We start from the raw sequence: 25,175 nt of genomic DNA, 5'->3' as shown, positions 1-25,175 counted from the left end.
AAAACGTGCCTGGTGTATTTAGATTAGATAATCTTCTTGGGGGAGACTTTTGAAGACTATATGAAGAATTTAGAAATCGTTTTTAATCGACTTACAGCTGCCCAATTGATGTTAAACCCTAAGAAGGCTGGCTGTGGATAAGGGAAAAATCTATGGCTACGTAGGCTATGTACTTACTATCCAAGGTTTATTAAGAAGTTTGCAGATATGGCTAAACCATTAACGCGACTTACAGAGGAAGCAAGAGATTACTGCTGGGATGGAGATTGTCAAACTGCCTTTGAAACATTAAAGAAGCAATTAATCACAGCACCAATGTTAGGGTATCCACTACCAGAAGGAGAGTTTATCTTATATGCAGATACCGGTACCAAGAGGGTCCAGTTGCCGATGTCAGCATCCAGTTCCAGTCCCGACAAGGTTCCAGGAGGAAGCATCTCTTAAGGAGAAGGCAATATTACACCACTGTCTCCCAACCTAACAATCGAACGTAGATGCCGCGTTGCCAGAAACTGGCCGAAAATCGAGAAAAAGAATCGGCGTTCAGAAGGCTACGATAAAGTTTCAAGAGAACAATACCATTAAGTGTAGATGTCAGTAGATAATTCCAGTGACGTTTTGATCCAGAGCCGAATTTAGATTTTTAAGTTTAGTCTAAAGTAAACTATTATATCGCGAAAGCTGTAGAATAAATTAATATTGTGTTTCTTTTTGTCAATTAAAATAAGTGTAAAAAGTGTAATTAAAATGGTATGTAAAATGGTATGTAAAATGGTATGTAAAACAATACCATTAAGTGTAGATGTCAGTAGATAATTCCAGTGACGTTTTGATCCAGAGCCGAATTTAGATTTTTAAGTTTAGTCTAAAGTAAACTATTATATCGCGAAAGCTGTAGAATAAATTAATATTGTGTTTCTTTTTGTCAATTAAAATAAGTGTAAAAAGTGTAATAAATTAGAAAGTGTAAATAAATAATTAAGCACATTTTAATAATAAATTAAAAGATTTTAAATAAAAGCTAATAAAAACATTACAATACGTTTGATCTCATATTTTTGTTTGATTTCAATTTATAAAAATGTAAAGGCACTAAAGTGGATCGTGTAGTCCCTCAAGAAAAATTTTCCCACCTTGGGGAAAACAAGGAAATTTAATCTCACAGCGTGTGTATTGTATATTATTACATTTTTTATGCATGCAGGTTTTTCAATTTTATTAAATTTTTCTTGGATATAAAATATCGTAACGAGATAAAATATAATCGTTAAATTCATAATATAGAAAATTAAATTACATTCCACTTTCTTTATAATATGTATAAAAATAACGTCCTGATTATCATAACATACATTAATGCGATAAAAAAAGAAAAAAATGTTTTGGAAATTAGGGAAGAGGTAGGTACAGTGAGACGGTCGGAACACTAAGACAAACTAGGTAGAGGTAATGGATTTTGACAAGAGCTATGAGTCATGCCGATGCAGTACACAAGTTTACAATATTAATATTCCTATGCTATATTAATGATATGCCCAGATATGTCAGTGTATGCAGATGACACAACTATCGCTACATCTGCTTCAAGTGCCTAAGAATTAACTGTTCAACTGAATGTTATATCAGAAGATTTTACAGAGTGGTGTAAAAAAATGCTTTGATTGTTAATGCTAAAAAAACGACAAGCATGCAATTCTACTATAGATCAAATTCACCAGTTTTCTATAAAAGTAAAAGATAGCATGGTTCATTCTATAACTTCCACCAAACCTTTAGGTTTGTATCTTGATAGTAACATGAGCTGGGAATCTCAAATTAATCATATTTGCAAAAGAATAAATAGTAGTTATCACGCAATATTGCAATTAAATAGTTTCCTTAAAAACGAACAGCTATTGAATTTTTATTATGCAATTGTTTATTTTCACTTGGCCCTCAATATAAATCTTTGGGGTAGTGCTGTGAATGCTGCAAGAGTGTTTGTCTCTCAGAAAAGGCATTCATGTCGACAATATTTTAAAAAATACAACATTTTAACAGTACCTTCTATATATATTTTTAAATGTATACTACATATAAAAGCCAATATAACTTCTTTTCATTTAAACCCTGATTATCACCAGTACTCAACTAGGCAAAATGACTTCACCAGAGTACCAAAACATAATGCAGCACGATTTGAAAAATCCCAGTATTATATGGGTATAAGACTTTTCAATCATCTTTCCACCAGTATTACATCTGAAACGAATTTAAATAAATTTCGAGGTAAATTAAAATCTTTTTTATTTCAAAATTATTTCTACAGTGTACGTGAATATTTTCCGCTAAAACTTTTGTTAAAGAAGATAATTTTTGGTGTAAATTTATTAAAGTAGATATTGGTTCTTACAAGATTGTTTTGGGTGGCATGTATCATTCACCTTCTAGTTCTGATGCAGTATTTTTAGATAACTTAGAGCATATTTTTGATGAATTAATTAAGAATAATGTCAATTGTATTTTAGTTGGTGATTTTAATTTGGATTTTTTAAGTACTAGCTTCTACACTCAGAAAATTAAAGCAATGTTTTTACAATGTGGCATTAAGCAATTAGTAACAGAACCTACTAGAATTACGAATATTAGTGAAACCCTAATTGATTATGTTCTTGTTAATAATGATCTGGTTAGTTGTTTTGTTCATTCAACTCCCAAGTTGAGTGATCATTCAATAATATCGGTCAGTTTTAGTAATAGCTTTCAAAATTTTGATGTATCTAGTAAACGTTACAGATGTCTGAACGAGGAAAAAATATATCAAATCCAATTGAATTTACTTTCTTGTGAGTGGTATTTAGATTGTACTGATGTCAATACTATTTACAATGAAATTTTATCAAACAGTCAGTCTGTCATAAATAAAATAGCACCTATTCAAACATGTCAGATCAAAAGTAACATACCATGGTTTGATAACGAAGTTAATAGTAAAATTAAAATTAGGGACAAATTATACAAAGCTTTTAAAACTGCTAACATAAATGATAGAAATGCCAAATGGGAGGATTTTAAAAGAGCAAGAAATGTAGTAGTTAATATGTTAAAAGCAAAAAAAGAACAATATTATTTTGATAAAATCGATAGGTATAAAAATAACTCTAGACTTATGTGGAAAACGCTAAAAACACTAATTAACAATAATTGTCAAAAAATCCCTTATCGCATTGAATTTAAGGTTCAGAATCAGTTATGCATTCTGAGTGACAAAGTTGAAATGGTGCGTCAGTTTGGTGAGTATTTCGTCTCTAGTATTCAGCAAATTGTTGAAACTATCGACTCTGAAGAACTATGGAGTTATGATAATCAGAATTTGTATCCTAGTATACATAAATTTCGGTTACTGTCACTGAGCGACTTGGCAGTCATGGTTAAGTCGTTAGATAATAGAAGTAACATTAATGAAATACTGAACTCCAAAATATTAAAAGAGTTTTTTGTAACTTGTGGTCACGTTATCTTAAATTTTATAAATACTTCTTAGATCATCAAAAATTCCAGATTTATTAAAAATCAGTACAGTTGTTCCAATACCAAAAGTTAATAATACTATTAAGGCGGATGAATTTAGACCTATAAATATACTTCCGCCCATTGAGAAATTATTAGAATTGGTAGTATATGATCAAGTCATGGATTACATTGATAAAAATGAAAGCTTAATGAATACTCAGTCAGGTTTTCGTAAAAAGTATTCCTGTGAAACTGCACTGCAACTTTCACTTTGTAAATTCAGGTCTGAATTGGACAATAATAATTATGTAGTAGTAGTATTCCTTGATTTAAAAAGAGCGTTTGAAACTATTGATCGTAATATACTTCTCACTAAATTAGAAGGCTATGGTATTGGAGGAAATGTTCTTGAATGGTTTAAAGATTACTTATTGAATAGAAAGCAACAAGTGAGGATTGATGATATTACTTCTTCTGCAATTAGTGTTAATATTGGGGTACCTCAAGGTAGTGTCTTAGGACCCCTTTTATTTATATTGTATTTAAATGATATAAACTTGTTTGTTAAATGTGATTTCTTTAATTTATATGCAGATGACACCCTACTTGCATGTTTTGATTCAAACTTAGAAAATGCTGTATCTAAAATGAACTCAGCATTGCAGTCTGTTAATAAATATTTAAAGATTAACAAACTAAAGTTAAATGTGTTAAAGACAAAGGCTATGATAATAACAACGAAATACAAATACTCAAATATTGATATTAGTACTATTAATCTTCAAATTGACAATGACAAAATAAAAATCATTACAACAATTAAGTACCTTGGTTTTAAATTGGATAATTTATTGTCTTTTAATGATCAGTTTAATTACCTATTAAAAAAGATTTCTAAAAAATTATACTTTTTTTCAAGAATATCTAAAAATTTGTCAACTGCAACTAAAATTACAGTTTTTAATGCGATTATTCAACCTCACTTCGATTTTTGCTCGTCAGTTATTTTTCTCTTCAATTTAAATCAATCAGCCCAGTTGCAAAAATTACAAAATTACTATAGCAACAATGCTTAGCATGCTGCAGTGGGTTTTAGTTCAACAAAGGGTCTTTTACCTTACAATGTTGTTCATTTATAAAATTCTAAATAATTTGGCCCCTGCTTACTTTTGTGAGTTTGTTACACGGAATTGTGATATTCACAATTACCCTACTCGAGGTAACTGCAATTTACACATTCTGAAAACAAAAAGGACGGCTTCAAGAAACTCTTTGTTGTTTAAGGGTTTTGATCTTTTTAATAAGCTTCCTCAAACAGTTAAAAGTTGCTCATCTATACAAATGTTTAAAAGCAAATTAATGGACCATATTAAAAGCAACAATAGTTAGGTAGTTGTTTTGTTGTCATGTTTTATGTTATATATTATTGTTTTATATTTTTTAATAAGTGTAGATACTATAACTGTAATTGTTATTTTTATCATATATGAATGTTATAAATTGATTAATTTTGTATGTATTAGGGCTTTCCCTATTTGAATCAATAAACTTCTTCTTCAATATCTGGGTGATGTAAATAATTAATCCTATGTACTGTTTATCTTGTAATTTTGAAATTGTGATGTTTTATAAGTATTTTATATTTTTTATTCGACTTATCCTATATCATGTAAATGATCTTTCAGGATGAATAAATTATTATTGTATATATTATTATACCTGTTATTTACAAGGTCATAGCTCTTGTCAAAATCCATTACCCATAGAGCTTACGTTCGCTATTATCCGGTAGAACTAAACGAACATGCCTATTACCACCTTGAAGTGAAGCAAACAAGAAACTGTTGAGATTCAACAAGAAATGTTTTAGTTATCGCTGGTCATTCGAAATAAGTCCGTTGTAGTAAATATGCCGTATTCACGTGGCCGGTGTTTTCACGGAAATTAAAGTTTTTTGAATGGACTCGGATATCAAATGCAGGACAATTATTCCATATTGCAGAAGATCGAGAAGCCTTCGCAATGGTGATCGCCAACGTCGGATAATTTTGATATGGAACGCGAAGAAGAAGTTATTTTAACTAAAATGTAAACCATTTTACAAGACTAAATTAAAACAAAACGATTTTTGTATACATTTTATTAGTTTTTTTAATCGACTTTTATTAAACAGTGAGACAACACAGCAGATGGGACGCGCCTCACTATTCCTTTACTGCCTCACTGTTCCGTTATAGTTGTATAAGCCAGATCATTTGCAAAATAATTTCTCTTACAGAAAGAAAATGCCAAGAAAAAATCGGAAAATAGGAAGATTCTCTGAAGATCTGATGAGAGAGGCTATTGAATTAGTACAAGGTGGCACCTCTATACGGCCAGCAGCACGAATAAAAGGACTATCTTTCCAAACAGTCCATAGATATGTAAAAAATCATCAACAAGACGAGAACCGTTTATGTCCTAATTACAAAGTAAAACAAATTTTTACTATGGAACAGGAGAACGACTTGTGCGAATATATAATTAAATGTTCTAAAATGTTTTATGGTCTATCAAGAGAAGATACCCGAAAACTATCATATGAAGCCGCAGCCTACAATAATATAGTGGTTCCAGCAAACTGGCATACATCAAAAATTGCTTCACTTGCCTGGATGAAAAGGATTTCACAAACGTCATTCCAATAATTTATCCCTCCGGACCCCAAAAGGTTTTAGTCTTGCAAGGGCAACCCATTTCAATAAATTTTACGTCGAAATGTTTTTCAGTAAACTTAAAACTTTCTTAAAGCATTTCCCGGTGTTTGGAGATGGTAGCAGCATCTATAATTTAGATGAGACAGGAACTGTTACCGTTCAAACGTCCCAAAAAGTGTTTGCAGAAAGAGGTATATGACAGGTGGTGAACGTTGAACGCTCGTAACAACATGCTGTATTGTTGGAGCACCTAGAGCAGCTATTTCTCCTGCTCTGGTATTCCCTAGAATACACTTTAAAGATTTTATTACAAACGAGTCGCCCCCTACAACTTTAGGACTAGCTTCAAAAATTAGTGCTTTGTGCAAGTTGTTAAGCATTTTGTTAAGCACACTGGTAGTATCAGCGAAAACCGTTCTTTATTGCTAATGGATAATAATGAAAGTCATTTATCGATTGAGGCAATCGATTTATGTAAAAATAATGGCGTTACAAACCTAACTATTCCGCCACACTGTAAGAACAGATTACAGCCTTTGGACATAGTCTTATTAAAACCATTTCAAACTTTCTATAATACTGTAGTAGATGCATGGATGATGAACCATCCCGGTCAGACATTTACAATTTATAACGTAGCAGCCTGTGTGGGCACTGCATATCCACGAGTAATGACGCCAGTTAACATCACAAGCGCTTTTCGAAAAACCGGAATATTTCCATTTGATCGGAATGTCTTTACTGAAGAAGATTTTTTGTCAAGTTTTGTGACAGACAGGTCACTTGCTTCAGTTGAAGCTGCTGCTGAAAATATAAACAAATCTCTAGATGTAGAAAATCCAGGTCCAAGTAATACTGATACCACGAAAACCTTTGTTAGCCCAACAGTTTTTAAGGGCAACAAAAAACAAAAAAAAAAAGACAGATAATAGCTACGGATACCCGGAAAAAAATGGAACTGATTAAATCTAAAGAAAAAACACCAAAACAGAAAAAAGTAACTAGGCGCGTATTAGATAGTGATTCTGATGAGCAAGTTGAAAATGAGATGGGATTACAAGATTCCAGCGGAGGAGAGGATTTTATTGGTGAAGATCCCGAACCAATTAGTTTCCAATACTGGTTTCCAACAATAATGGGAATTATGTGCTTGTTGAATTTAACTCTAAGCAAAAGACATACTATGTAGGCAGAAAATGATTTTAAAATATGATTTTTAAGAAAAAGCGCTAAATGTGAAAACAAGTTCTTTTTTCCAGTTATCCCAGATGTCTCACATGTATTAAAAAGAGACATTAAAATGATTTTGCCGCCACATGTAATGCAAGGGTTAACTAAGCGCCAACGTTCGCTTTTAAAATTTGTAATATACTTTGACAGTCTTAACGTAAAATAATGTTAATTGTTGCGTCTCAGTGTTCCCACATTGAAAGGAACAGTGAGACATTTAGTAATTTTTAGTTTTAATATTTTTGAGGTGTTAACTTAAGTTTTCATCAAAAAACGACATGATTTTTGAGTTCTTGTTTATATACCAAATATAGAGGTACACTATAAGTTTAAAGTAGCATTTAATAAAAAAGTTATTGTCGTTGAAAGTTTTGCGTCTTAGTGTTCCTACCACTTCCCTACGTCATTTCCATTTTAAAATAATACAAAAAAATCAAATTATTAACAGGGAACTGTAATAGCTTAATTAGCAGACGAAACCACAACTTGTGATATTAAATTAAGCTCAATTTACACAATGGACTCTATTAATTGCATTAAATATGGGGGTGTATACGTAAATGGCATTTGGACGAGGCGATACAATTTCAAATTGTATCAAGCCAAGATAAAGCTTGGTAGACCGTTACAATTCAAAGAACCTATATTTTTTTCTTTATTCTATTTAATTCAGAATACAATAATTTTTATGCGCTCCCAGTATAACTTATTCCGTCTTAAAAGTATAGTTGGTACAATATAAATCTCGATGCACGTCATCCGTGTCATAGTAAGTGACGTAACATGATACCAACACAAAATGTTTAAGTCGTAGGTCTGTTCCTTCTTAGAATCTATTAGTCAAGTACACTGGAATTACAGTCACTACACCTATTTTATTATATACACGTAGAAATAATATCTGAACAGTTCTATTAATGTAATTTTATATAATTACACCATAACTTGTTTTATTTAATTTGTATAGGTAGATTATAAAGCGTTTTTATGAAGCACACTTGTCTGGATTACAATTTAACTGCGATCAAAGGAAGGTGACATTTTGGCATAAATTGGTAACACTTATTTGACAGTTGCGGTGTTGACACTTCTGATTTGTCTTTTTAGAACACAATTAGTATGATTTAAGTACAAAATATCAAATATAAGTTAAATAGTCGTTGTAAAGAGATGGAGCTTCTTTGATTAATTATTTTGAACGGGAACGTGATAATAACGGACTCATTCTACCGTTGAGTGCTGTTAGGGAAGTATGTAATGTATTTTTTATATGTTTGTGTAGATGCAAAAACTAATATACCCCTAACATCACCACCGAAAAACATATTGAGACTAAGAAAGTTACCAATACTGAAATAATAAATACAAGTGAAATTCGTAATACAATTTACAGTATTTATGAACGAAGTAAGTATATTTTTCGTTAAATATCATAAAGTGTAGAGGAAAGGTGCCTAATTTTGGATATTAGATTATTGGATTTTTTTTAATTGAATTTTTTTGGCTTCAAAAAAACATTTTAGAATAATTTTTTTGTACTTAAAATGTGCTCTAACACCAATAAAAACAACTTATGCATACTTAAATTTTTATTTCATTAGTATTAGGCAAAAGTAAAAAATGAGACTTTTTCCAAATAAAAAAAAAGCTTCCTTAAATTGGATACCCTATCCAAAATTAGGAACCCATTTTTAAGAGCGTAGGCGCAAAATTTCGGGCCAATGCTTTTTAAATGCATTCATTTTTTTCGAATCCTGAAAAAACTAATAAGTATTTTTGAAAAATTTAAACGCAGAATGAAAGACTACATTATTACTGAGGGCCGAAAGTCCCTGAAAACTTCTATAATGTTTATTTTAATAAGTTACAGGGGTGAAAAAAAAGAGAAAATTTAGTGTGATTTTTAATTTCAAATATCTCATTCAAAAAAACTTTTTGTTTATTCTAAGGGACTTTCGGCCCTCGGTAATAATGTAATCTTTCATTCTGCGTTTAAATTTTTCAAAAATATTTGTTAGTTTTCTCAGGATTCGAAAAAAAAATGATTGCATTTAAAAAGCATTATCCCGAAATTTTGCGCCTACGCTCTTAAATACAAAAATCACACACGTAAGTGTTTTTTTTTGTCACTACAAGCACACTCTTCAGGTGACCATCTGAAGCAACTTGAACACTACCCACTTTTCTCCATGTTGGTCTTTGAATAATGTTCAGTGCAGAAAATACACTCTGCGTCACTTTCTTGATCGGTATCCATATCTGAATCATCATCATAAGGAACGTTTGAGGAATCTGAAGATTTACTTTCTTCTTTTACTTTCTTCATCTTTTTATTTTTGACGATCGTCTTCTTTTTAGTTTTCTTTAAAACCTTAAATTTTGGCAACTGTTCTTTATTTTTAAGCGATTATTTTTTTTGTTTTTCTTTAATGCTAGTTCCTAATTCATTTTGTAGGGCGTACTTGTAATTAAAGCCGCAGAACCAGTTTTACGTCCCCTATTTGAAGTAGGTGTCGATGAATTGCAGGATGGTAAAGGTGAAAAGTTTTGAACTTTTACACTGTTCGATAACTGATTTATTTTTACACTGCTACCCATTTGACGACTAGGTGGGGTTTTTTCAATAGACAGTTGAATTAAACTGCAGGATGGTAAAGGTGAAAAGTTTTGAATATTTACAATGTTCGATAACTGATTAATTTCAACACTGCTACCCATTTGATATCTCGGGGGGGTTTTTTTCAATAGACAGTTAAATTGAGCTACTGGTGTGATTTGGTTTCAATGGCAAAGTCTTATCAGAAGTATGTTGTCGAGGCGGAGTTCTTTCTCTTTGTTTTTCTAAAATAAAATCTGCTTCTGAAAAGATAATCCGATTTAACGGAAAAATTCCTGCTTTACGAAACCCATTGGCCGATATCTCAGCAGTAGCAGATTTCTGATAAGCAGGGCAGAATAATGAACTTATCTGAAAGGGTCCTATATTTTGAGAAGGATTATTTTTTAACCGATTTTGGATTTCTCTTGAATAGTATGTTTTTAATGGAGACATAAAGCACAAATCTAACGGTTGGATTTTATGTGACGTATGGGGAGGGATGCATACAATAGAAATATAATTTTTTCTCGCTAAGTCTATAACGTTTAGATTCCGTGTATGACTATAATGGCCGTCAAGAATGAGCAACACGGGATCGTCTTTTGAAGGTTTAACATGATTGATAAAATGTTGCATCCATCGCGTAAATATGTGGCTCTATATCCATCCTGAAGGGTGACAATCAGCAATTGATCCAGCTGGAGTTCCGTCTAATAGCTCGGCCTTCATATTTTTGCGTGGGAATACAAATAACGGAGGAACGAATCCTCCGGCAGCATTCATGCACGTAACTACAGTTACTAGTGCTCCTCTTTCTGCACGAGTTACGGCTCCTACTTGTTTTTTTCCTTTTAGGGTGATGATCCTAGCAATCTTGGATTGTACGGTAGTGATACCTGTTTCATCAACATTATAAACTCTTAGGGGATTGAAATTTACCTTTTCCATAGCTGGTTCCAGAATATAAAAAAAACGGTTGATATTTTCTGAGGTAAAACCTTTTATTCTGTTTTTTGAAATCCCCTGCGGTTTTCTTACAGATAGATTGGGACGCCGTCTGAGGAAATTTCGGAGCCACTTTTTACTGGCATTACCATCTCTTTCTGAAAAGGGATGGGAAAGGTTATTTCTGATAGCAAGCTGGTATGCTAATCTCCGAACTTCTGCAAGTACTAGATCATGGTTTTCGGCCCATTCGTAGAGCGCATTGTTCTTTTGAGTCTTTGCCACGTTTGACATATAGCTCGATGGTTGATTTGGGAACGTTGAAATATTTTGACGCCTTTAAATTTCCCATTCGTTTACTTTTAACAACATCAATAGCATTTTTCATATCTTCTGTATTCCATTTTTTATGTGGTAGTCGTTTTGTAGGCATTTTACTGAAAAAAGTGTAGATAAACATGTTTTGAATTACATATAATTAGGTTCCTAATTTTGGATATTAAATTTTAAGATACCTTTCCTATCCAAAATTAGGCAACCTTCATGTTCTAGGTTCATGTTCAAGGTTATTTGATTAAAATAAAAAAATACTTGGCAGATATGTTCAATTTAAATATTTAAGCTTATTCTACAACTATTTAAGAATATACCTGCCAAATTTCACTTTAATACTGTCAGTACTTAACTTTTTATAACAGTTTTCAGTTGGATAAACAACAAACTCGTATCACGAAAAAAATCTAGTTATATGGTTCCATCTAGTAGTATACAATGGAACTATATGGTTTACACAGAACCATTTTATGTTAGAAACCTTTAGTTTTGTGCATTTACTTACAGAAAACTGTTAATAGGTTTTGAGATAACGCAGTATCCAATATTAGGCGACTTTCCTTTATTAAGTTAAACAGATTTGTTTAAGGTTGATCTTCACCCTCGATTAATTTGTTTCTGATCCTAGAGATGGCTCTACTGCGGTATACTACTGTGGTAATTTTTTTAACTTAATCGTAGATTTCTACGTGATGACTCTGTAATATTTTCAAACCCTAATATAAATTACAGTTTTCTATCATTATATCCATTGGCTGAGTTGCCAAGTTGTGTAGACAGTAATTTTATCAAATACCTAGTAGACCAAATAAGCAAAGATATCTTTAACAACATCTTTATGTATAATATTTTACTGCTCCGCTGTGTCAATCGGAATATTAAAGTTACGCATTTGCAAGAACATAATCCACACATATCATTGAAACATGACACATATTTATTATGTAAACATTTTTATCGACAAAGAGGTACTTAGCGGCGCTATCTGTGAATATCGTATTACCATTAAATTTATACATGCAATCATATATTAGATTTTCGTTGATAGTTAAAAATTCAATTATCTGGTATTATTAAATATTTTAGTGGGATTTATATGAAAAATGGCCAATCGTCAAAAATGTTATTTAAAACATGTGAACATGTCTTTCTTTTGGTCTGTTTATTACTGGTTTCAGGTTTCTTATCTTCCTTATTAGTGCGTCTTTTTTTCTTCTTTGTATGTGTCCAAACCATCTCAGTCTGTGTGGATTAATAAATTTCACTATGTCTTCCCCTTCGGTTATATTTCTATTTCTTATTTCATGCTTCATTAGTCTTCTATATTCTCCTTGTTCGGGCTTTATTGGGCTGTTTATTCTTATCATTTTGCTTTTAATAATTCTTACTTTTTCTTTATATTTTACTTTTTATTTATATTTTCTTTATATCTATTTTCGTAAGACATATTACTTTCGCTACGTATGCTATCACTGGTCTAATTGCTGCTCTATATATTTTTGTCTTTGTTTTTTGCTGTTTTTTATCTTTAAGTAGTGAATGATATTTCCAAAACACGATGTTCTTCTCTCACCTTGTGTGCGTGGTAGTGTCATGCGTTGGATGTACGATTTGGGGTAGTTGATGCCTATTTAGTTATCACGGTTCTATTTGGTCTAATTAGTTCTTCAGTTTCCGTATTCGACCATTTTATAAAGCCAAATGAGTATGTGAAAAGTGGTATTGCGTATGTGTTTATTGCTTTTACTATGTGCTTGGAATTAAGTTTGCTTTTGAGTATTAGTATCCCAGATTTAGTCATACGGCTCACACTCCATCTAAGGGGAAAATTCACTCATCCCAGATACCTACGGTATCAAAAGGATTGAGCTCTGGTGGGACTCTTTCCGTGTTATCGAGCCCTAGGTGACTTGGTATGTTGGAGTATCTCCCAAAAATTTTCGTACACATCTGGACGTTGAGAGTACTACAGCTTTCTGCATAGTCTTGTAAAGATGTTTATTCAGACCTAGCTTTTTTATGTTTTCTAGGAGTTTCTTTGAAATTACTCCAGTAGTAGAGAGAACAATAGGTATTGTCTGGGTACTTGCCATTCTCCACTGTCTTTGTATTTGAACTTCCCGATCTCTGTACTTGGCGATTTTTTTGTTTAACACGAAGATTATTGTTGTTGGGTATCGCCACATCAATTAATGTTGTTTGTCTCTTTAGTTTATTAACTAGTATGAGATCTGGTCTATTATGTGCCACTGTTTGTTCTGTGAGCACAGTGCGGTCCCAGTATAGCTTGTAGTTGTCATTGTCAAGTATACTCTCAGGAACGTATTGATAATATGGAAGATGGTTTGTTTGAAGAAGTCCCAGTTTGATAGCTATCTCTTGATGAATGATCTTTCTTACTGAGTCGTGCCGTTCCTTATATTCAGTTGCAGCAAATGCCTGACAGCTCCGGTAAGATGTTGGATGGTTTCCTGAGCTTAACATCCATATCGGCACTTGTCATTCTGGACCTGAGGGTCTTTGACGATATATTTCAGGTAATTTTTGGTTTGTATAACCTGATCCTGAATGGCCAGTAGTGAATCTTCTGTTTCAGGGAACATCTTTCCTGACGTCAGCAAATAGTTCGACGCTATATTGTCGACATGGTCTTGACTGACCTCATTGGGATGTCGCCTGTGCAGAGGTTCACCCATCAAACAGAGAAAGAAATAGGTATGAACCCTGTGACTGTAAGAGAGATGATCGTGAAGATGACTGGAAGTACGGAGGGATGGAATAGTGTTTACAATTACATCCGAGCAGTCATTAAAAAGAAAGAAGAAGAAGAGAAACACCAACCGAGCCAACGACAGAGATAAGATCTAATTACTATTTTAATGGAAATAAGCCACAATTGAAGGTTAAAATAAGTTTATTGACGTTTGAATCTTTGATCTTTGATCTTGCACTAATAACTTGTTTATACTCCAACAATTAATAGAAAAAAGAATAGTAGTTGGTACCAAAGTACATCTAGCCTTCATCGACCTAGAAAAGGCGTATGATACAGTTCCAAGACTTAAATTGTGGCAACAACTCGACATTAGTCCATACCTTTTAGGAATAATTACAGAAGTATACAGGGAGAACACTACTTACCTAAAAATCGGAAATAGACTATCAGAGCCAATAAAAGTAACTAAAGGACTAAAACAAGGATGCATAATGTCACACTCACTGTTTAATTTATATATTGAGGCAGCCCTCCATAATTGGAAAAACCACTGCCTGGGAATGGGAATCCCCATAGGAAATGACGTACTGTTCTCCCTGAACTTTGCGGATGACCAAGTCGTCCTAGCTCAAGATTTTTATGATCTAGAATTTATGATAAAGCGTCTATACAGAGAATATGTAAAATGTGGGTTACAAGTCAGCATGAAGAAAACAGAATATTTAGTTATCAATTCAGATGCAAGGTTTGAAGTGTTGATCGACGAGGACGTGAAAATCAAACAAGTAGAAAAATTTAAATATTTAAGTGCACTCATTGCTAAGAACGGCTTGGGACAAACCGAAATTAAACACCGAATTACTCAGAGACGTAAAATTGTAGGATGTCTGAACTCCTTATGGTGGGATCGCAACATTTCAAAAAGGAACAAAAAAAGAATAGGGCAAACCATGGTTGAATCAGTTCTTTGTTATGGCTCTGAAGTATGGACAATTGTCAATGCAGACCTGAAGAGAAGATTGTTAGCAGTTGAAATGGATTATTTGAGAAGAAGTGCTAGAACATCAAGCCAGGAAAGGAAGACCAACGATACAGAAACGGTCATTGACAAAATAGACAAAAAGAGGTTCAAAATGGTTTGGACACCTATTGAGAATGCCTGACGAACGTTGGCCCCAAAAACTTCACAAATAGAAGCCCCATGGAAGAAGAAAAAGAGGTAGAACTTGACGCTCATGGAATGAAGGAATTAGAAGAGCGATGGAATCGAAAGGTTTGGAGGAGGAGCATGCCTTAAACCGGCAGGATTGGCGGAGAAGAACGGGAATACGGCGATAGCCGTCTCCAAAATGTATTGTATTTACAAGTTGGCTTATTCCCATTAAAATAGTAATTACTTTAAAAGCCACAAGAAAATAGTTTCAGAACAATAGATAAGATTTAGATAAGAGAAGTGAGTGTTCCAAAAATGTCTTCACCCCACTTTCGGAGTACGGTACGTGCGACAGTCAAATGCACACAAGTAAGAGAGGGTGGTTTTAGTTGGTAGGCAGGATAATAGATACCTGAATCTTTGGCACTGCTATCTTTAGTACTTTAAATTAAACTCTTTCGTACTTTAAATTAAACAAAAACCCAAATTTTAGGGACTCAAAATGGAGGTAGCATAAAAAAATTTCAAACCCCCCCCCCCCCCTCAGACAAATTCTGTGTACCATACTGGTTATGCAAGAAATACTATTTTTATAAATACTAAAATAATTAACTAAAAACGCCTAAATAGGTTTTTAAAACTAAATAGGTTTTTTATAGATATATTACTTATAGAGTGTAAATTTTATGATATCCTACTTTCAAAATAAAAGTTGCAGTATCTACTATTCTGTAACTCTGTAAGTTTCAGCATGACCGGTTCAAAGTTCAAACCGATAAAATTCCTATTAAATTTTGTTGTTATCTGCCAAAGTGTTGTACAAAGTAATCGATATGGCAACCCTGTTAGTGTGACGTTTTGCTTGAAGCGTTTCTAAGCCGAACGTAATGCTATCTATCGATGATAAATACTACCATTGCTTCAGATGGAGCCATCTCCCTACATTACAATTTGAAGGCGGCAGTTCAAGACATAATTCTTGTTTAACGAGATTTTTCATATGTTTAGGAAAAAATATTTAACTTTTTGTTGCACATATTTTCCACTTTTACAGTTTTATATATGTTGTTATTAAAAATTTTTTCGGTTTCTTACCGGTAACTTTATTATAAGCCGAAACATATTATTTTTTCCTATTGGAACAAAACTGTAAATTCAAAAATTTTCAAAAAATTCATAAGTATTTCTTATAATCATATCTTGATGCTGTAAAAAAATTAACAAAATCCTATGTTTGGTTTTCCCGCTTTATACTTGGAAAAAAGTAGTTTTTTTGAGTTTTTTCAAAAACGAAAACATGAAGTTTGTTTAAAAGTTGTCAAAATACTTCTAGACATCACATATACCTTCTCAAATTTTTTTAAATTTTTTGAATTTGGGGTTTGTCTTTTGGGGGGTGCAGATCAACCTTAACATGAAATCAAATTTAATTTTTTTTAGAAGAACATGTGACTTTGACCTCTTTATGAATTCAATTAAAGGAAAAAGAACTGTTCAGTGATTGTCGTATGTCAGTCACTATTGCACTGAAAGACATTGGACATTAAAGAGCTAAAAGGTGATCAAAAGGCGAGGATTGATGGAACAGTCTCATATTGCTGTGAAGAAAGCAGAATTTTTGAGATTATATCAAAAATATAAACATGAATAACTATATAAGTTTGTTTTTAAAAATAAAACTGTCGCTCTTAGCAAGATGAGAATAATAGAAGTGTAAAATCTATTAAAACTGATGGAAAACTGTAATATATTTAATCATATTGAAAACATAAAGGTTTTCATAAATGTTTGCAGATATATTATTCTTCATGCTGGTAATGAAAATGGTCGCATTGAGGGTGCAGAGGATATAATATTTTCCTCTAAATCGCCTTTAATGGACTACCATGGAGAAATGAATCAAGCAAATTTCTTATCGTGGTTTGAAAATCAACTATTAAACAGTTTGTCTGATCCATCCCCAATTATAATGGATAACGCTCCATACCACAGCACGTTGTAAGAGAAAGCATCAAACCTGTCTTCAACCAAGACTAACAACAATAAAAGATTGGTTAACTAACAATAAACTGCCTTTTAATGAGAAAATGTTTAAAAGCGAGCTTTTCAGATTGTTGCGCAGTAAGTACGCCTAATGAAAGTTTAGTTCAGATTATCAATATTTATTTTTAGAAGCAAGCCAAGTCCAAAATACATTGTTGATGATTTAGCAGAACAATATGGCAATAAAGTATTACGTCTGCTACCATACCAGTGCATTTTCAATGCTATAGAATTAACATGGGAATTGCCAAAAACTATTCTTCTTCTTCTTAAGGTGCCGTGCATTTCTGCGTAGGCGTCCACCGTACATCGTCTTGTCAGGTGAGATGTTAAATAGTCAGTATTATATAATTCTGTTTTTAGCAGCATTGCGAAGCATTTCATAGCTGTGGATTCCTGTCCATTGTCGAATATTGAGCAGCCATGACATTTTTTTACGTCCCAGACCTCTCCTACCCTCTATCTTCCCTTCGAGTATCAGTTGCTGAAAAGTATATCTTTCTCCTCGTAATATGTGTCCCAAGTATTCAGTCATCTTACCTTTTACATAACTAAAAAGTTCCCTATCCTGTAAGCCCGCTCTTCTGAGTACTTCCTCATTTCTGACCCTGTCCGTCCATGATATTCTAAGCATTCGACGCAGGCACCACATTTCAAACACTTTAAGTTTGTTAATGGAACTGGCCTTTAACGTCCATGCTTCCATTCCGTACAAGAGAACAGGCCACACGTAACACTTAAGCATCTTGTATCGGAGGTTGAAGTCCAATTTGCGATCAGTCAGCAACTTACGAAGCCTCAAAAAAGCATTTCTGGCTTGTTCAACTCTGCTCTTTATTTCATTCTCGGGGTCTAAAACTATTATTACTATATTAAATCTTCTGGTATTTATCCTTTGAATGCTGATATATTTCAAGATAGTGACTGCGCCATCTTATATATACTGATATATACTGATCGGCCAAATCTTGTATTATTAGATTCTGCTCTTGAATTGGAGACACCAAGTTTTATTTTTAGCTTTTGGATAATAAGGGTTAGTTTTCACCCTAAAAAATAATTAACACATATTGGAATAGGGTAGATTTTGAAGTGGAGTAAAGCAGGTATATTAAGCTTACCCACAAATTTTTATGCGAATCGATGGATATTTTGTTGAGGTTTTCTACTATTTTTATAGTCAAAAGCTGGACTAATATAACGATATATTATTAATAATTAAAAAAATATACTTACATGTAAAGAATTTAAAAAGAAATCTATCGTTATTATAATTGCCGCAGGAGGATTCCACTGGACCTAAAAGAGAAAGAGTACTATGTAAGTTACATAACCTTTTTTTAATTTATCATGTTTATTTCAATCGCTTCAAAAAAAGCTCAATATAGGAGACAGTAACACGTAGAAGAGATGTTGTCCAGTCTTTAGAGATTTGACCCCTGAAAATCATACGAACAAATCGATATACAAGTTGTAAATAGGTATGTTATATTCAACACATTGTTCATGTATACCTCGTAACATATGTATTTGGTCTATAGTTGACCTCTTTGGTCTAAAGCCACATTGGTATTCACCAATCATCTCCTCCGAAGACGATTCCAGGCGGCTGTATATAATTCCTGATAATATCTTGTAGACGACATTTAAAACTGTTATGCCCCTATAATTTTTGCAGAGTCGTTTGTCCCCCCCCCTTTGTGCATAGGAAGTATGATTCCTACTTTCAAATCTTCTGGGATGGCTTCTAGTGTCCATATGCGGTCGATTAGTTTATGGATACGCCTCCATAGCGCATGTCTACCATTCTTTATCAGTTCTGCAGGTATTCCATCTGTTCAAGGTGTTTTGTTATTTTTTAGATGTTTTATTACTTTTATCGTTTCTTCCAATGTTGGTTGCTCAACTAGTTGTTCTGCTGTGTGGTGAATTATTTCATCATCTTCGTTTTGTTCTTTTTCTGGGTTTAACAGCTCTTGAAAATGCTCCTTTTACCTTTTCATTATTTTCTCTTTCTCGCTGATAATTGCCCCATTTTTGTCCTTGCAAACTTTTTTTCTTTTTATGTATCCTTGGGTGTATTGCTTGGTTTCCTTGTAACATTTTCTAGTCTCTCTTCTGGTATTATAATCTGTAATTTGTTGTATTTTTCTATTCAACATGTCTCTCTTTTTCCTTCTACACATTTTCTTTGCATCTTTTCTGAGTTCTTCATATGCCCTTCTATTCAAAAGGGAATCCCTTTGTAGACATTTCTGTCTAGCTATATTTATGCTATTTATTACTTGTTGGCAATCTTGGTCAAACCATTCCTAGTTTCTTTTGCTTGAGGTTTCACCTAATGTTTACTTTACCATATTTGTAATTGTCGTTTGGATGACATTCTATTCTTCTTCAATGTTGTTTTGTTCTCCTCTTTCATTTAATATTACTTTTATTTTCTGCTGGTACTCATTCTTCTTTTTAGGATTTTTAAACATATATGTGTTCGATTTTCTTTGTTTGGCGCCTTTCTCTTTTCTTACCATTGATATTCTTTGTTTTATCTTCGATATAACCAAGAAATGGTTCGAATCGCAATTTGCGCCTCTATAAGTTCTAACATCCGTTACGGAGGTTGCCCACCGCTTAGATATTAATATGTGACCAATTTAATTAAATTTATTAGTACCAAGTATCATCCAGGTTCCTTTATGAATATTTTTATGAGGGAAACACGTACTAACAACTCTTAGTTTGTTTGCCATTGCCAGTTGTGCTACTCTTATACGGTTGTTGCTGGTAATATCATGTAAACTATGCTTACCAAAGGATTCTGCATATATTGGCTCTTTTCCCAGCTTCACGTTCATATCACACAGGACTATAACTGCATCTCTCTTCTGTGCGTTTTCACATTGTACTTGTAGTTGGTCATAGAATTGATCGGTTACTAGTTTATCTGCTGCTTCTGTTGGGGCATGGATATTAATAATTGTAATATTATGAAATTTGACCTTGATTCCCTTTGATTTTTGTCAATAGGACACTTGAATCAAAAGATCCAAAATTCGAATCAAAAGATTCGAATTTTTACCGTCGAGGTGATACAAATTTTATTGAACATTGATTACGATCGCGTAACTAACATTCAAAATTGGCGGTCGCTTCAAGCGTTGTTTGTGAGAGAATGGTTTATTCCACATGAAAAATGCTAATAAACATTTTTGTTTAAAATTCTCTTAACTACATTTTTTATTTGAAACATTTTTTTCTACGGCGTACAGATTCATAATAAATCGATTTTTTTGCGTTTTTACCCTCCTACGAGGGGAGTTTTAGGGGGAAGCCCACGGGTAAAAGTGATAAACTTTTTTGTATAATATTTATGGTCCCAAAATTAACATTCTCAGAAAAATTCAGCTTGTTCGTATGATTTTTGGATGTTCAGTGGCATTTTCGTCGCTGACGACTGGAGTTATGAGCGGTAAATGGGAACGGGAGAGGGAATAAAGGATAACTTATTGATAAATGTAATGAAAAAACAACTATAAAAAAATTGCTATCGTATCATATATAATAAAATATTTCTTATGCTATGTTTAACCGTTAATTGAAATATTGGATTCCCCTATAACATTTTAATTAACGGTTTAACTAAAATGTCAAATAACTGTCAAAGTTTAAACAAACGTTTTAAAGTTATCTGCATTTTAAAATTTACTTATTTGTTATCAGTGTGCGACCTAGCCATTAAAAAAAATTAAGTTTCTGGTCGAAATATGACCCATATTTGCAAAATACGGGATCTGTATTAGCTACATTGCACAAAACAACAGTGTAATGACAACATTTTTTATAGGTTAGCAGTGAGCTGAGGTGCTAAAATACAAACCCAACACGTCACACTTGAGCAAACATATTCCACAAATACAACAAAATCGATACAAATTCGATAATTACAAGTTACTACTACTGCTTGTCGGTTTATAACGTTCTCCGCCGTTTTCCTACTTCCAATCGCCACTTAGACCGGTTGTTCCATAGATCTTCTTCTATGGCCCTCTCTCTCAGTTCTTTATTTATTCCTTCGCTCCAACTTTTTCTCGGTCTACCTCCTTTTCTCTTTCCTTCTGGTTGCCACTTTAGTATTTCTTTTGGCATTCGGTGTTCGTCCATTATTTGTATGTGTCCGAACCAGATAAGTTGTTTTGTTGTTAGGTCATCTGTGATTGTTCGTTTGATTCCCATTATTTCTCTAATGCGTTCGTTGGTAATCCTTTCTCTTCTAGATCTTCCTGCGGCTCTTCTCCAAAAATCCATTTCCGTCGCTTTCAGCGTTGACAGTGTTCTTTCTTTCAATGGCCATACCTCACAGCTGTATAAACTGATACTTTTTACTATAGCCTCATATATCCTCTTTTTATTTTCTTTGCTGATGGATTGGTCCCATAAAATGGTGTTTAACATTGTGATGGCTTTTCTCCCTGACGTATTTCTCTCTCTTATGGCTTTGTCTAATGTTCCATCTTGTGAAATAGTGATACCTAGGTATTTGTAGTCACAGCAGTGCTTTATCGTAGTGTTATCGTCTAATATGAGATCTTTTTGTTCTGCTCCAATGCACAGGTATTCGGTTTTCTTTTTATTTACTTCTAGACACCATATATCATACTCTTCAATTCATTTTCGTGCCATATAGTTTAAATCGTCATAATCTTGAGCCATTATTACTTGATCGTCTGCAAAGTTAAGCGTATAGTATTGGTGAGCGGTATCCCCATTGTCCTGTATTTTTGTTTCCATCTTTTTAAAGCACTTTCGAGGTATATTTTAAATAAAGTGGGAGACAAGCAACATCCTTGCTTTAATCCTTTTGATGTTATACATCCTGTTGTTATTTGTGTCCCTGCTTTTATTTTTGTTATTGGTTGGTTGTATAGCACTTTGACGGCTTTTATTAATTCTATATTAATATTCGTGCTTTCCATTGATTGCCACAGCTTCTTCAGTGGAACGCTGTCGTAGGCTTTCCGTAGGTCGACGAACAACATATGAATCTCTTGATTCCTTGCCATCTTTTTTTCTATTATCTGGGTTAAGGAGAAAATGTGATCAATAGTGGATCGACCCGTACGAAATCCTGCTTGTTATTCTGCTTCATAATCTAAGTATTCTTTCTCGATTCGGTTCTTTAACATCTTTCCATATATTCGACTCATAGATCCGGTTACAGCTATTCCTCGGTAATTTTCACAATTATTTTTATCACCCTTTTTATGTATAGTGCTGAGGTATGATATCTTCCATTCCGTAGGGATTTCGCTTGTGTTTATGCATTCTTGAAAAATTTGTCGAAGACATTCGTAAAATTTGTTCGTTCCGTACTTAAACAATTCTCCGGGTATATCTCCTGGTCCAGGTGCTTTGTTCCTCTTCAGCTGTTTACATACATTTTTAATTTCCTCTGTTGTTAATCTTATTGGCGAGCCAACTATTGAAATTCTATCTTGGTTTTGATTTGTATGTTCCTGAAATTCGATTCTATTCTCTACCAAATTATTATGTATTACTTCTTTATTCTTTTCTTTTGTCAATTTTTTTATCAGTTTCCAGCTTTCTGTGCTTCTGGTTCCTCCTAGATAAGTATTTATTCGTTGGCAGTTTCTTTCCCAAGACTCGTTCTTCTTCTTAGAGATTTTCCTTCATACTTCTGCTTGTTTTTCCTTATATTTTATTTTGTTTTGTAATGATTTAGAACTTAAATATTGTTGGTATAGTTGTCTTTTACATTTTATTTCTTCCTCTATTTCGTTATCCCACCAGTATGGTTCGTTTACCTTGGGTTTTATGTAGTATCCCATTGCTTCAAATGCTGCTTCGTGTAAACAGTTTTTTATATGTTTATATAGCTGGTCGATATTCTTGGGGGCGGGAATTTGTAGCTTCTTATCCAATCTATTTTTAAATAAGTCTTGGGTACTTTCTTCATCTAGGCTTCTGATGTTGTATCTTCGTTCCTGTATCTTTTCTGTTGTGTTTATGTCTATGCGTGTTTCTCTCTGTTGTCTTCGGATTGGGAAGTGTATTTTTGAACGTAATAAATAGTGATCGCTACCGCATATTGCGCTTCTCTGAACTCTTACATCCTGTACTCTTAGTCGGGTTTTTTGTTTTGTTACAATATAATCGATTATTGATTTTGTTTCGTGTTTCCTGAGTTCATGTATAGCTGTGTATCAGTTTATGTGGAAAGTATCCATTTAAGATTCTGAGTTGATTCTGGTTGCATAAATCTATGAATCTTTCACCATTGTTGTTCGTGGTGTCTTCTCCGCATTTTCCTACTATTTCATTAATTACAAGTTACCGTGACTAAATATCACAACCGCACCAATACCAACATGACATTTAACAAGTTAAGTGTCGAGTTACTATTTAATATGTTTATTTAAAAAATTCCCTAATCAGCGGATCGTCTCTCCAGCTGAGTGCGGGTGTTAGGCAATTAAATTTTACGTCTTTTTCGTCTGGGAATGTAGGGAGTATCGAATATCATATTATAGGAATGTATACAATTGCGTAGATATAGTTAGGGTTAGTCAGTCGAATTTGTACTACCGAAGCAAACTGTATTGAATAAAACTAGTCACATTTATGTATTTTAATACAAAAGTAATTTTCTTGTAATAGAAATTTAATTTTGTATTTTTTCGAACCAGGAATCTCTTGTGAAAATTAACCGTGGGACATTCCTAACGTAACATTTGGCGACAGTGACAGGACTTATATGCGAGTGTGCTTAAAAGTTAGTTGTTTTCGCTTATTTTAGTGCAAACTTTTTTCCGGCGAATAATTTTGTTTCTGCCCTGAGGCTCGACACTCGACCCTGACAGAAAATTAGCGTACAGTGGGAACTTTTACAAGTAAAGTACAATGAGCTTTGTGAAGTGGAAAGTGCGGTACTTGAAAGTATATTGGAAGAAGCTTCCGAAGAAGAGTTAATCAGTGAGATGGAGGCAAAGGATAAATACAGTGCAAGGTACTTTGAACTTAGTACAAATATGATGACAGACCAGGTTCAGTAAGATCAGAGTCATCAAATGTAAAAGGTAAGCGCAAATTTAAATTACCTCCAATCGAGTTCAAGAAATTTAATGAAGACTTGAAAGATTGACTCCTTTTTGCTCACAGTTCAAAGTAGTGCATGGTAATCCATCAATTGATTTGACTGATAGCTTATTTGAGACAAGCCGCTGTAAAGGCTAGTAAGGCTAGACGATTAGTGAAGAGTTTTCCTGCAGTAGCCGATAATTACTCAAAAATTATTCAGAGTTTGCAGTCTATGTTTGGCAGAGGGGATCTCCAGATTGAAGTTTACATTAGAGAGCTCTTAAAGTTAATTTTAAGTCGAGTTTCTAGTAGTTCTTGTAATATTTCTTCTCTTTATGATATGATTGAGGGTCAACTTCGTTTACTTGAGACCTTAGTCATAACTGCTGACAAATATGCGGCGATATTGTATCCTCTTATTGAGTCATGTTCGCCAGAAGATATGATTCGACTATGGCATAGATCTTCACAGTTTTTAAGGCCTTATCTTTCCATATCCATGGAAAATATCGGAGTAAATGCAGAAGTTACAACTTTAGAAATAAGATTGAATGAGCTAATGAGCTTTTTACAGAGTGAAGTTCAAAATGAGTTGAGAACTCAATACACAAAAAACAAAATATCTCCCAATAGGCGCAGAACTATCCAACATTCAGATGGACACAACCGAAATTGCATTCTGCACTGAATATACCTACCTAGGAATTGATTTCGACACCACAGGCACAGACAATAGGGAAATTAGAAAACGAATAACCCAGGCCCGTAGAACAATTGGATGCCTTAACGGAGTTTTTTGGAGCTCAGAAATTGGTAAAAGACGAAAATACAATATATATGAATCTCTCATAAAAACCAGCTTAACCTATGGTACAG

At 33.4% G+C, this 25,175-nt stretch overlaps 1 protein-coding gene across 7 annotated transcripts in view; it reads right to left on the bottom strand.

The window, feature by feature from the left end:
• LOC140450416 (uncharacterized) overlaps positions 1-25,175 on the bottom strand; it is a 743,391-nt gene that overhangs the window by 19,309 nt on the left and 698,907 nt on the right. For all 7 annotated transcript variants that reach the window (XM_072544040.1, XM_072544042.1, XM_072544044.1 and 4 more), the window contains one exon: positions 18,444-18,506. In XM_072544040.1, the coding sequence (XP_072400141.1) occupies positions 18,444-18,506 (63 nt within the window). The remainder of the gene's footprint in view (positions 1-18,443; positions 18,507-25,175) is intronic.

This window comes from Diabrotica undecimpunctata, chromosome 9 (assembly GCF_040954645.1).
Source record: "Diabrotica undecimpunctata isolate CICGRU chromosome 9, icDiaUnde3, whole genome shotgun sequence".
Classification (NCBI taxonomy): domain Eukaryota; kingdom Metazoa; phylum Arthropoda; class Insecta; order Coleoptera; family Chrysomelidae; genus Diabrotica; species Diabrotica undecimpunctata.
This window is presented reverse-complemented; position numbering and strand designations above follow the sequence as displayed.